The sequence below is a fragment of the Brassica napus genome, assembly GCF_020379485.1.
Source record: "Brassica napus cultivar Da-Ae chromosome C3 unlocalized genomic scaffold, Da-Ae chrC03_Random_2, whole genome shotgun sequence".
NCBI lineage: Eukaryota > Viridiplantae > Streptophyta > Magnoliopsida > Brassicales > Brassicaceae > Brassica > Brassica napus.
The window spans coordinates 21145-34839 of NW_026014188.1; the positions used below are offsets into that span (position 1 = coordinate 21145).

Here is a 13695-nt window from a genome sequence, read left to right on the forward strand (position 1 = left end):
CAAAATTAGCCTAAAAACAAAATTAGATGTAATTAATTACATATCTAAAGGTATAATTTATAAGCCAAAAGTTTATCCGAGAAAACAAATTATCAAACTATTTTTATTTGTATATATGAAATGATTTAAATCGAAATTATCCGATAATTTATTTTAAAAACTGAATTACCAGCTATTTTGGTTTAAATTCTATGAAATTATTCGAAAACTCTTAAGCGAACCAATTTTTATAGGCTAAGGTTGGAATCCATGAGACGACGTCCGTTGACTTTTGACTTTTGACTTTAGGGGTATCCTCAAAGTTTATCTTGCTTCTCAAAGATTGTTCCTCTTCTCCATTTGCAATTCTGCATCTGATATAATGGAAAATCTAAGGCTACCCTATGAAGCCGATAGATAGATTATTAGTTTGATCGTCTCTGTCACAGCCTTAGATTATTATTACTACAAGTAGTGCTGGTGTGGTTGGATCAACAAGATGAACAAATTGACGACCATGTTTGGGTCTCTTGGGAGAAGGAGTTCGAGTATAAGTACGAATGCTTCTGGTGATAGGAAGAACCTTTCCCAGGAATTAGATAAGGTGTGAATTCACCACCAGCTTGTTCAAAGTTTGGATCTTTTCTTTCGTCTTATAACTGGTTTTTGCAGGTGTTTCTTATGACTCTGGATCTACGTGATGCTAAGACCACATATAAAGTCATGGGCAAAGTTTATAAGATCCCAGGTAAACTTTTAACACTTCTTTACAAGTTTTTGGTTTATGGGCATAGCTAAAGCTTGATTCTTTAGGCTTTCCAAGGTCTAGTTCCTAGCTCTGGTTATGCGTCGAAGAATATTAGTGGTAGCTTGACTAATGATTTTCCCATTTACTTTTAATCAAAGATAGTTATTGAAGCGTTGGTTTCCTGGATAAATCTATACAGTACCAATATGACCATGGAATTCAAATGCCCTTCTCCTATTTTTATTTCTTGTTTAGGTGTCTCTTCTGTAGTCATGGAGGATGACTGCAGGATTACATTGACTGGGACAGCCGATCCACAGAAGCTACTCAACAAGCTTAAAATTTACCGGCCTATGATACGGAAGATTACGGTGAGCAAGAAGGACGATCCATGCGAAGAAGAAGGTGTTCTTCTAAGCAAGAAGCACCATTCAGGTGTAGATGATGATACTGTCAGTGAGCAATGGGAGAAAGGATACAAAAGGTTGGGTTTGAATGATGGGGGAGACGCGTACAGTGGTGCCATAAGTATCATGAGTTCACCAGCATGTAAATGGGAAAAACCAGATGACTCTGGTTCAAGGGACGACATTCCAACCGTTGCAGACATTACCACAACTATGACTCCCAACAGCGATGACTGGTACCTTTTCTGCGAGTTCCTCAGCAACCGTATGCCTCCCTTGACTCCCTCTGGGTGCAGCGCCGACGATGTCATTGATTTTCTTCGCACGCGGCAGGTTTCAGGCGGCCTCGAGGCTCTTGTTAGCCGCCTCAGTGCTAAGACTGATGCATATTTCCTAAAACCTGAGGACAATCCTTTTCGCAGCGCGGCTGTAACATCATACCTGAATGCTGCGAGGGAAATGACTCGAGAAACAGAATGCATACTAGTATTTTCGTGCAATGACAACCATGATGTGGATGAGACATCTTTCATCGAAGCCATCTCAAAAGAGTTGCGCAAGCGAAAGGTCATCCCTTTCGAATATAATCTATTGCGAAGAGAGAACCTGGATGAAGGGATGCTAGACAGATCTAATGTTGGTATCATGATCATTTCAAATACTTATGCTTCTTCTACACAGTCCCTGGATCATCTGGTGGCAATCATGAAGCACAGGAAAGCAACAGGCCTTGTAATTATTCCTATATATTTTAAGGTAACACTTTCAGACATTTATGGGTCGAAAGGCAAGTTTGAAGCAGCATTTCTGCAGCTTCAGAGTTCTCTCCAGGAAGACAAAGTTAAGAGATGGAAGGCGGCTGTGACTGAAATCGTGTCCATTGGTGGAATTGAATGGACAAAGGGGTATATACTAACTTCCCTTGCTATATGTACAGTTTGGCAGCTGTTCCCGTAGAAAAGCCTATAAGATTTCCAAAGCGTTAGCTTATCAACATAGGAGGATTGAATCTTGTTAGTTTGATGTTAATTTAGTTCTTCTATTTTCTGTGTCTCTTTTGCAGATTTCAGTTTATACTTGCCGAGGAAGTTGTAAGAAATGCATCCCTAAGGCTATATTTGAAGAATAGCAAGAATATGGTCGAAATCTTATCACTGTTAGAACACTCCGAGTGTTTAGATGTGGAAATTTTTGGACTCTGGGGTATGCCAGGAATAGGTAAGACATCTCTCGCTAGAGAAGTCTTTGAGATACTGGTTCCGCAATATGACTTGTGTTACTTCCTGCAAGACTTTCATCTGGAGTTTGAGATGAAAGGGCTGTGGCAATTGCGTGATGATTTCTTCTCTAAAATATTTGGGGAAGAAAAACTAAGTTTAGACGCTTCTGATACAAAACTGAGTTTCATGAGGGACCGGTTCCATAATAAAAGGATTCTTGTTGTCCTCGATGACGTCAGTAATGCCAGAGATGCAGAAGCTGTACTTGGAGGGTTTGGCTGGTTTTCTAAGGGACACACAATCATTTTAACATCTAGGAAAAAACAAGTTCTTGTACAGTGTAAAGCTAAAGAGCTATACGAGATCCAAAAATTATGCGAGTTTGAATCTTTCCGTCTCTGCAAACAGTATTTAAATGAAGAAAGTGAGGTCATCTCAGAGCTTATAAGCTGCAGTAGTGGTATTCCCTTGGTTCTCAAAGCTTTAGTTTCCTCTGTATCAAAGCGGCATATAAACAGTGTGAAGGAACATCTCTGGTTCTTGCTAGAAAATTCTCCTAGTCTGATTGAAGGAGCATTTCGGAGAAGCTTTGATTGCCTAGATGAAAACGAGAAGAACATATTTTTGGACATTGCATGTTTTTTCAGAGGGGTGGACATGGATCATGTGGTGCAAATACTTGATGCTTGCGGGGTTTATACAAACTTGGGAATCTGTGATCTTATAGATGAGTCTCTCATTAGCCTTTGCGACAATAGGATAGATATGCCTATTCCTTTTCAAGAATTTGGTCGATTTCTTGTTCATGAAGAAGATGAGGATCCATGCGAGCGTAGCAGGTTGTGGGACCCTAGTGACATCACTAATGTATTGACTAGCAATTCAGTAAGTTTATATATGTGATATTTCATGATTATTATTTATTTAGATTTCAAAGCTGATGTTCCCCTACTAATGTGATTGCCTTTCTCAGGGAACGGACGCGATTGAGGGCATTTTCCTGGATGCGTCTGACTTGACCTGTGAGTTGGGTCCTACTGTATTTGATAAGATGTGTAAACTTCGATTGCTGAAGTTCTATTATTCCACCTCTGGGAATCACCAGTTCATGCTAAGCTTACCTCAAGGCCTATACTCTTTGCCTGATGAGTTAAGGCTACTTCACTGGGAGGGTTACCCTCTGGAAAATTTGCCGCAGAAATTTAATCCTGAGAACCTTGTACAGCTAAACATGCCTTACAGCGACATGGTGAAGTTATGGGAAGGGAAGAAAGTAAGTGTAGTATTGTGTAAACTTCAGCTTCTTGCATTTATTTGTAACCTTTGATTTGACGACTGATCTACGTTTTTCATATTGTATGCAGAATCTCGGGAATCTGAAGATATTGAAACTTAGCCACTCCGAAAAGTTGACTGATATCCGGATGTTATCAGAAGCCTTGAACCTTGAAAATATTGATCTCGAAGGATGTACGAGTCTGGTTGACATCAGCTCATCTATTCCTCGTTGTGGGAAGCTTGTTTCCTTGAATATGAAAGGCTGCTCTCGTTTGCAAAGTTTGCCGGCAATGGTTGGTTTAACATCTCTCAAGTTTCTTGATTTGTCTGGCTGCTTAGACCTTGAGGAGATTCAGGATTTTGCACCAAATTTAAAAGAGTTATATCTAGCTGGAACTGCCATTAGAGAACTTCCATCGTCAATCGAGAATCTCACAGAACTTGTTACACTCGATCTGGAGAACTGCAAAAGGCTTCAACAACTGCCAGTTGGAGTAAGCAACTTGAAATCTATTGTCAAGCTTAAGCTGTCTGGCTGCGGAAGTCTTGGGAGTCTGTTAAAACTCAAGGCAGTAGATTGTGGAACATCTTAGTTTGTTGAATAAAATTAAAGTGTTGAAGTTTCTGCGGTTCTATCACACACTTCATTTGAGAGTTGAGGCCAGACTTCATCCAAAAGCCTTAGTACACAGTATAAATCAGACCCAAGAGGTGCTTGATCAACAATTGTGCTGAAGAACTTTACTACGTCTAAACGTCCATCAATTCAAGGAGTCTGCAGCCACTGATCATGTACGCTTGGATTTATCACTGAAGCTGGTGTGTTTCAAGCTAGAAACAATCAGCAATAACTGTGCACGATCTGTTTCGCAGTTCCTGCTCTACCAAGTAGTTCATTACCATGCCAAATGGTGTATGGGTTAGTTCTCTTAATATTTTTGTGTTTTTTTTTTTTCGTTTTCTGTAGGTGGATGCTACTGTTATTTTCCTTAGTTGATAGTTAATTTCCCTCCTGCATTCCTAAGATGTGCAACCTGATCTACAAGTATTCTCACTCTGCTGTGCTTATATAATATATCCCCTTTTTAAATTTAGTTGCAGTCCATGCTGGAATTTTCTGTAGGCGCCGAAGTAAAAGCTGTGGCTGAATAGATTGTTTTTATTACGAACACTTGTTCCCAGCACTTTCCTTAATAGTTCTTTAATGTTTATCGTGGTGTGCAGGTTTTGGAAAATATCAACTCTGGCAAGTGGCAACCCGTTAGTGCTCATGGATCCACATATCATATCATTACTCACTGCATGATATGATGATCAAACTACTGGTTAGTTGCACTTTTAGTCGATAGTGTGTTGGATCTATAGAAATTGGCTTCTTATTTGATAATAATGACCTTCTGGTGGCTAAATTAATGATTCAGGTATTAAACTGGAAGTCCAGTCGGAACATTGGTCACCGAACTGGTATCAACAGTACGGTATTAGAATATGCATCAAAACCTTTTTGGTAATAATTAGGATACCAAATTAAATAGGAATCAAAATAGAGTTTGGAGTAAAATCTTCCCCAATGTCATTATATTTTTTACTCCAAAATGGAGATTTTGAAAGAAAAAAAATAGTGTAATATTACTGTTTCCATACTTGTGCTTTTGGAGACAGGATTTTGTATGCTCACACACACACACATATATATATGCCATGTTTAACTACCACAAACTTGTCATTTTCCTTGTGGAATACGATGACAAACTACATATATCTGGGATTCACGTTCGCAGATCTCCCAAGCGATTTTACGCGATTTTACTCTCAGATCAGTTTTTGGAGGCAAAGATGTAATTACGTCGCATACTCATTAAAGAATATGCTGACCTCTTGATACTGTCTCTCTTTATTTGTTGTGGAACGTTTCTGTAAGTTTCTTGGTCTGTGTCTGCTGTGGCTTGATGTTGAGCTAAATCAAACATAGAAAATTGAGAAGTTAGATGGATTCTTGCTGCAACACATTGGACCAAAAGCTGTCTCAGTTGGTGAAGATTTCATTGTAAAGCAACTGGCTTCTGGAAATATTACAATGCAACCTGTGGCGATGGATGGACTAATCATCCTATGCATTGAAGGTAAAAAGAACTAGATCCATGTATAATGATCCTTTTCGTTTGTGGCATTAACTTGTGGACCACTCTGCATTCAGTGAGTAGATAATGCTGATAAAATCAAGGGAGTTTGAAAGTCAACAAAGGTGTGCTTAATAATGCAAAAGAACCTTCGTGGAAAGATTCGTTGTTCAACGCCTCAAAGTCGTCTCCTCCATTTCACTTCCAAAAGATTTTTATACACTATTAGCAGCATCATCGTTGCCATTCTTTAATGGCTCATCCATCTTCTTCCTCGTCTTTGGGTCCAACTAAGCGCCAGTTTGACGTGTTTGTGAGTTTCAGAGGCAAGGATACTCGTAATACCTTCACCTCTTACCTTCTTCAGTCCCTGCACCGGAAAGGTATAGATGCTTTCTTTGATGGGAAACTCCGGCGAGGCAAGGACATATCAGTTCTCTTTGACAGGATTGAGCAATCAAAGATGTCCATCATTGTCTTCTCAGAGAACTATGCTAACTCCACCTGGTGCTTGGAGGAACTCTGGAAGATAATGCAATGCAGAGAGAGGTCCGGTCATGTGGTTTTACCAATCTTCTACAAGGTCAGGAAATCTGATGTGGAGAATCAGACAGGGAGTTTTCGAACTCCCTTCCAGAACCCAAAAGCGAGTTTCAAGGGACGTGAGCACAAAGTTGCGGCATGGAAGGAAGCTCTAAAGACTGCTTCCAATATCCTGGGCCATGTACTTCCTGAGGAACGGTACTATAGCAAATCTTGCCTTTACTGCTCTGCTTTGTTTTCAGCTACCTCTTATTCAGTTTTTATTAACATCTAACTGTTAACTTGTACTTTTTGGCAGACCAGAGTGTGAATTTGTTGAAAAAATAGCCACGGAAACTTTCAAGATGCTGAATGATTTGTCTCCATGTGAGATCAGTGGCTTCCCAGGGATTGAATTTCGTTCAAAAGAACTGGAGGAGTTATTGATGTTCGATAATGCAAACTGTACCCGTACCATTGGGGTCCTTGGCATGACTGGAATCGGCAAGACAACTGTTGCTGCTAGCGTTTACAAACGAAACTACCGTCGGTTTGATGGCTACTGTTTCGTTGAAGACATTGAGAATGAGTCGATAAGGCGTGGATTGCCTCATTTGCGTCAGAAGCTCCTAAGTAAATTATTGGACGAAGAAAATGTGGACGTCAGAGCGCATGGGAGATTGAAAGAGTTCCTCAGGAACAAGAAGGTGCTTATTGTGCTGGATAATGTGACCGAAGAGAATCAAATCGAAGTTCTCATCGGACAGCGGGAACTGTATCGGAAAGGAAGCAGGATTGTTATAACAACAAGAGACAAGAAACTGCTTGAGAACAATGCTGATGCAACGTACGTAGTTCCCAGATTAAATGACAGGGAAGCTATGGAGCTTTTCTGCCTTGAGGCATTTTCTGAAAACCTCCACTCCACGGAAGAATTTATGGATCTAGCAGAGAACTTTGTGTATTACGCTAAAGGACATCCGTTAGCTTTGAAGTTGTTAGGTTCAGGTCTACGCCACAAGGAAAAAACATACTGGATGCAGAAATGGGAGAGGTTAAGGGTAGTGCCAGACAAGGAGATTCAGAAAGTGCTAAAAGTGAGTTATGACACATTAGATGATGAACAGAAGAGCATGTTTCTGGACATAGCATGCTTTTTCAGGTCGGAGAAAGCAGATTTCATTTCGAGCATCCTGAAGTCAGATCGTGTCGATGCTGCAGCTGTGATGAGGGATCTTGAAGACAAGTGTTTCTTAACTGTTTCTTATAATCGGCTTGAGATGCATGATCTACTGCATACAATGGGGAAGGAAATTGGATATGAATCATCTGTCAAAAGGGAAGGAAAACGTACTAGGTTGTGGAACCCCAAAGATATTCGCCATGTGCTGGAGCAGAGCACGGTGAGTTACTTGCTCCTTTAATTGATTTTTTTCTCCAGTACATCATATCTACAGTATTCTGTTTTGTTAACTGTTCCTCCATCCTTTGATCCCTTCTAGGGAACTGGTTGTGTTAGAGGCATTTTCTTGAACATGTCTAATGTCGAAAGGATCAAGCTAAGTCCTGATGTTTTCATGAAGATGTCGAATCTCAAATTCCTGAAATTCCACTATTCTCATTGTTCCCAGTGGTGTGATAACAAGCATAAAATTCAGTTCTCTGAAGACCTTGATCATTTTCCGGACGAGCTTGTGTATCTTCACTGGCAGGGGTACCCTTACGAGTACCTGCCATCAGAATTTAATCCAGAGGAACTCGTTGATCTCAGTCTGCGTCATAGCTACATCAAACAACTGTGGGAAGATGAGAAGGTACATTCTCCTCAGCTATATATAATTTTATTTATCTTAAAAAGATTATTCTTTTGTTTTTCTCCTTACTAATTATTATAACCATCATCTAGGTGCCACAGAATACAGAAAAATTAAGATGGGTTGACCTCAGTCAGTCACAAGGCTTGCTGAATCTATCAGGTTTGTCCAGGGCCAAAAATCTTGAAAGATTGGATCTCGAAGGCTGTAAGAGTTTGGTTATGTTGGGCTCATCAATCGAACAGATGAACAAACTAATTTACCTGAACCTCAGGGAGTGCACTAGCCTTGAGAGTCTTCCGGAGGGAATCAATTTGAAGTCTCTAAAGACTCTGATCCTCAGTGGCTGCTCAAACCTTCAGGAGTTTCAAATCATATCAGAAAATATTGAGTCCCTTTACTTAGACGGCTCAACCATACAACGAGTTGCTGAACGCATTGAGAGTCTTCGCAACCTTATTTTGCTGAATCTCAAGAATTGTTGCAGGTTGAAGTGTCTTCCCAACGATCTTTACAAGCTGAAATCTCTTCAGGAACTGATTCTCTCTGGCTGCTCAGCTCTGGAGAGTCTTCCACCCATCAAAGAGGAGATGGGATGCTTAGAGATTTTGCTTATGGATGGAACTTCCATCAAACAGACACCTGAAACGATTTTTTTGAGTAACCTGAAGGTGTTTTCGTTCTGTGGATCTAGCATCGAAGATTCCACAGAGTTGGCGCTGTTGCCTTTCTCAGGCAACTCTTGTCTTTCAGACCTCTATCTGACGAATTGCAATATCTACAAATTGCCGGACAACTTTAGTTCCTTACACTCGTTGAGGTCTCTATGCTTAAGCAGAAACAACATTGAGACTCTACCTGAGAGCATCGAGAAACTTCATTGTCTGTTGTTTCTTGACTTGAAACATTGCCGCAGGCTCAATTCTCTCCCGGTGCTTCCACCTAATATACAGTATGTAGATGCTCATGGGTGTGTTTCTCTGGAAAAAGTTGCAAAACCAGTGACAGTTCCCCTAGTAACTGAGAGGATGCATACTACTTTCATTTTTACGGATTGCTTCAAACTGAACAGAGCTGAACAAGAAGCTATTGTAGCTCAGGCCCAACTCAAGAGTCAGCTACTGGCAAGGACATCTCTTCAACATAATCATAAGGTCTGTCTTCATTTTATTCTCTTGTTCCGGTGATATCCTTATCATACGCTCATGCTTAAATGGTTTTCTTCGTAACCCCCCACTTCAGGGACTAGTTCTGGATCCTCTGGTTGCCGTTTGCTTCCCAGGAAGTGACATACCCTCATGGTTCTGCCATCAGAGTATGGGATCTTCGATTGAAACCAACCTCCTTCCTCACTGGTGCAACAATAAATTTATTGGAGCTTCCCTAGGTGTTGTTGTCACCTTCAAGGATCACGAAGGTCGTCATGCAAACCGTTTATCTGTAAGGTGCAAGTGCAGATTTCAAAATCGAAACGGTCAGTCAATCAGCTTTAGTTTCTGTCTTGGGGCAGGGAACGAGTCATGTGGATCATCTTGCCATGAACCACGGAAACTTGGATCTGACCATGTGTTTATTAGCTTTAACAACTGTAATGTGCCAGTCTTCCAATGGAATGAAGAGATTAATGACGGTAATAGATGTCGTCCCACTAGTGCCTCATTTGAATTCTACCTTACTGATGGCACTGAAAGGAAGCTAGAAAGGTGCAAGGTGACAAGGTGTGGGATGAGTTTGCTATATGCTCCAGATGAGAATGACCGTGGGTTTCAGGGAACTCGGGTTACAGATACTGTTGAGCGTACATCGAGTGAAGCTTTTGTACCCATAAGAGGTCGGTCACACTCGCAAGTTGGAGAAAGAAGGAATGGTAGAATGAGAGATGAAATCCCCTTATGAGTGTTTACTCCAAGACTGGAGGTTCTTGGTCTTGAGACCAACGAAAGGCAGTAGAATGTTGCTTACTGGAATTCTATTTTTTTTTTCTTTTTTGTTTCTCTAATAGCTTTCATAAGTATATGTTATCATGTTAAAACACAATTTACCACTGAATTAGGAACTTGAAGACGTTGCATTACTTTTCAGACCCTTTGGATTTTCAAAGAAGAGCTCTATCTACTTATCTGGCTAAAGTTTGACGTCAAGCTTTTCCTTGGATCTGATTGTTATTTGAGGATGATTGATGAGGTCGTCACTTTACTGCAACTTTGTTCTGCTTCCAAAATACAAAACAGAGTATGGTTCTCTATCTCTGTTTCTCCCTTTACATGGCATGCATGTTCAGTTGCTTGAGCTTGGTGGAACCACAGCCATTGGTCTACAAAGTTCCATGTTTTGATAAGGTGTTTGCATAAAAATGTATGTGCCAATTAAATTCACTTCGTTTAGATTTGGCGAATGAAACAATTTTACGTGAATTTGCCAACCGATTTTAAAAGGTTTGACATCTTTAAAAAGAGACTTATTTTTCTAGTTAGACATGTTTTTTGTGAATTGCAGATGGATACAGAGTAATAGGAAAAGTATCTATAGAAGGGTCTTAGGAATCTAGGTTAATATATTCAAAAGAATACATAAATCTAGGTAAAAAGTGTAGATATACTGAGTTTGGAAAATAAGTATAAATGTAATATTATGTTTCTAAATAAATCAAAACGGTTTCATATATATGCTAATCGATCTTATTAATTGTTGAAATCGCTAGAGTGAAATATGAAAACTACTTTGAATATTAGTTGAAATTTAGATTTTAGAAATAATTGAAGAATGATGCTTAGATTGTGTTAGTTTAAATGTAGATACTAATGATATTACGTGTAGAATTAATTAATTGTTACTTTTTAAAAATATTTGTTAAGATATAGATTATGATAATTCTCCATGTTAGTTTCTGAAGCAATATACTTGGTAGTCAAACTAAAATTTAAACATATAACTACATAGTGTTCGATTGAATCCGATTTAATCAAAAATCATCCAAACCATTATAATCACCTTATAAATATATTTTTTCATATCGTTTCATATTGAAGACTAATAAATTATCTGTTAATATGAATTGCTAGTTAAATAAGTCATTATAAAATAATTTTTGTTTAAAATTGTAATTTCTGTAATCCTACCATTAAATCGATTTCAGTATTCTTTATGGTAATATGGGTTATGCTCCGATTTCAACTAACCGGTTAAGTATATGTTTCAATCAACAATTTTGAATGAGTTATATTAAACAATTCGTAACAAACACAAAGTGGTTTAGATTTCCAAACCAAAATAGAGTATTAATTGCAACTAAGTCACGCTTTCTAAATGTTTTAAATAAGGAAAATGACAATTAATGCTGAAAATTAGGATTCTGTTATAAATAATGGAGTGGATTGCCATTAACCAGATCCGGATTAAGACCGGTTCAATACCTAGAAGATGGAGAGATGGCCGAAGCCTGGAGAGAGGAGAGAGATAGCCGACTTCAGGAGAGAGAAAAGCGGTCACAAAGCTTGGAGAAAAGAAAACTCTTTCCTATTAGATATAATCTTTCCATTATTATGTATTAGTAGTTTTCCTAATCCTAGTGAGTTTAGGTTTTGGATACTTTCCATTTATCTTCATCTTGTAATCCTTATATAAAGAAACCTCCCTGATCATTAATAAGAACACAGAAATATTCAGTCTCTAAACACTCTATTTACAACACGTTATCAGCACGATAGACTCCAAAACTCTGAGACAAAACCTAACCTAAAATCCGTCACACATAAATCCTAAATCAGGCGCAACTTAAAATCGATCTATCTCTTAAACCCTGAGGAACCAGACGACGAGCCACATATAAACTTGAAGCTCTTGACGAGACGAATCCATCAGCGCAATCCGTTCGTCGATCCAATCTCAGACGCGCCCACACTCGCAGAAACAATACTCGGCGCCGTCTTGGTCTTTTAGAACCCTAATCCGAACCAACAAGATTTTCTAGCCAAATTCAAATCCTGTGAAAGATAAGTTTATCATACCTTAGTTGTTTGATGATATCTAGTTCAGATTATGGTGTTCATGTAATCTAATACTCCTTGTTTTTATTTCATGAGCTGAGAGGAGTTGGTGCAAAGATCTCAAACACAAAGCTGTTCGCGATCCAAATCCTGACCATGAACCGACGATCTCAAGCTTGAATAGCTCACGGTTCTTCTCATATTGCTTCCTGTTCACAACAGAGCCAGCCCACGTTCGCATCACAGCCAGCTCGCAATTAGATCAGCCGCTTGCAAAGGCAGCAGCTCGCGAATTAGATAAGAAGAAGACGCATCCCGATCGCGTCTGACTACCTCAACACACATCCACTACAAGAAAACAGCGGCATACTGAGGGAAAAAATCATCGGTATGTCGTCGGAATAACGCTATTCCGACGAAATACCGACGAAAAAAGTCCTCGGAAATAACTCCTCGGAAATTCATTTTTCCTCGGAAATCCCTCGGAAATTTCCGACGGAATTCCGAGGACTTTTTTCGTCGGAAATTCCTGTGAATATTCCGAGGAATATGTCGTCGGAATATTCCGAGGGATACAATTCCTCGGAATATTTCCAAAATTCAAAATTTTTTTTATAAATTTATTTTTTTAAATTGAAATTCAAAATATAAAATTAAAATTGAAATAGAAAACATATTTAAAATACAAAAAATAATAAAATAGTTTTTATAAATAAAAAAATGTTTTATAAATACAAAATTAGTTTTAATAAATATAAATATTTTTATAAATATGAAATCATCTTTTTATAAATACAAAATAGTTTTTATCAATACAAAAAATAATAAAATAGTGTTTATAAATAAAAAAATGTTTTATAAATACAAAATTAGTTTTAATAAATATAAATATTTTTATAGATATGAAATCATCTTTTTATAAATACAAAATAGTATTTATAAATACAAAAAATAATAAAATAATGTTTATAAATCAAAAAATGTTTTATAAATACAAAATTAATTTTAAAATATGAAATCATCTTTTATAAATCCAAAAAATGAATTTATATACAAAGAACGTTTTGTATATTTAAAAATAGTTTTTATAAATACAAAAATAAAAAAATAGTGTTTATAAATCAAAAAAATGTTTTATAAATACAAAATTAGTTTTAATAAATATAAATATTTTTATAAATATGAAATCATCTTTTATAAATCCAAAAATAGAATTTATATACAAAAACGTTTTGTAAAATCGAATTCATATAAACGTTTTGTAAATACAAAAATAATAAACAATTTATAAAAAAAGTTCTAAATCAGTTCAACACAACCAAATCACAATTCTAAACCTATTACACAACAAATCACAATCCTACCCAATCACCCTAACAAAAATCTATCAAAAAACTTCTAAAATCATCAAATCTACTTAAAAACCTAACAAATAGGACCTAAGAGAGTGGGATAAGGTCCTTACATGATTTGTAAAGGAATGGAAAGGATTCGCCGGAGAGATCGTCGCGAGAGAAGGTGGAGAACGCCGGAAGGAGAGAGAGATCGCCGGAGAGGAAGAAGAGAGAAATGGGGAAGAAGAGAGAAATGGGGAAGAAGAGAGAAATGGGGAAGAAGATGC

At 37.9% G+C, this 13695-nt stretch overlaps 1 protein-coding gene across 3 annotated transcripts; it reads left to right on the top strand.

Moving 5' to 3' along the window:
* The first annotated feature begins 209 nt into the window (after positions 1-209).
* LOC125594656 (disease resistance protein RPP2B-like) lies at positions 210-10162 on the top strand. 3 transcript variants are annotated; one of them, XM_048770767.1, is made up of 9 exons: positions 210-400; positions 435-583; positions 652-727; positions 983-2039; positions 2198-3239; positions 3328-3627; positions 3719-4551; positions 4857-4957; positions 5054-5344. In XM_048770767.1, exons 2-7 carry the CDS (start codon positions 479-481, stop codon positions 4223-4225), a joined length of 3087 nt encoding a protein of 1028 aa, XP_048626724.1. In that variant the 5' UTR covers positions 210-400; positions 435-478; the 3' UTR covers positions 4226-4551; positions 4857-4957; positions 5054-5344. The 3 variants fall into 3 exon arrangements, with proteins under 3 accessions (XP_048626724.1, XP_048626721.1, XP_048626722.1); XM_048770764.1 differs by lacking the exons at positions 210-400; positions 435-583; positions 652-727; ... (1 more) ...; positions 2198-3239; positions 3328-3627 and adding exons at positions 5830-6493; positions 6594-7677; positions 7777-8088; positions 8181-9242; positions 9331-10162 and having other exon boundaries at positions 4238-4551; positions 5054-5755; XM_048770765.1 differs by lacking the exons at positions 210-400; positions 435-583; positions 652-727; ... (1 more) ...; positions 2198-3239; positions 3328-3627 and adding exons at positions 5830-6493; positions 6594-7677; positions 7777-8088; positions 8190-9242; positions 9331-10162 and having other exon boundaries at positions 4238-4551; positions 5054-5755.
* The last annotated feature ends 3533 nt before the right edge of the window (positions 10163-13695 follow it).

What these genes read in the sequence shown, in the direction of transcription:
- LOC125594656 (XM_048770764.1), top strand. Translation starts at nt 6,006, where the DNA reads ATGGCTCATCCATCTTCTTCCTCGTCTTTGGGTCCAACTAAGCGCCAG. An exon ending in ATGTGCTGGAGCAGAGCACG is followed by an intron (nt 7,678 to 7,776) that starts GTGAGTTACTTG and finishes GATCCCTTCTAG; the next exon opens with GGAACTGGTTGTGTTAGAGG. An exon ending in CTCTTCAACATAATCATAAG is followed by an intron (nt 9,243 to 9,330) that starts GTCTGTCTTCAT and finishes CCCCCACTTCAG; the next exon opens with GGACTAGTTCTGGATCCTCT.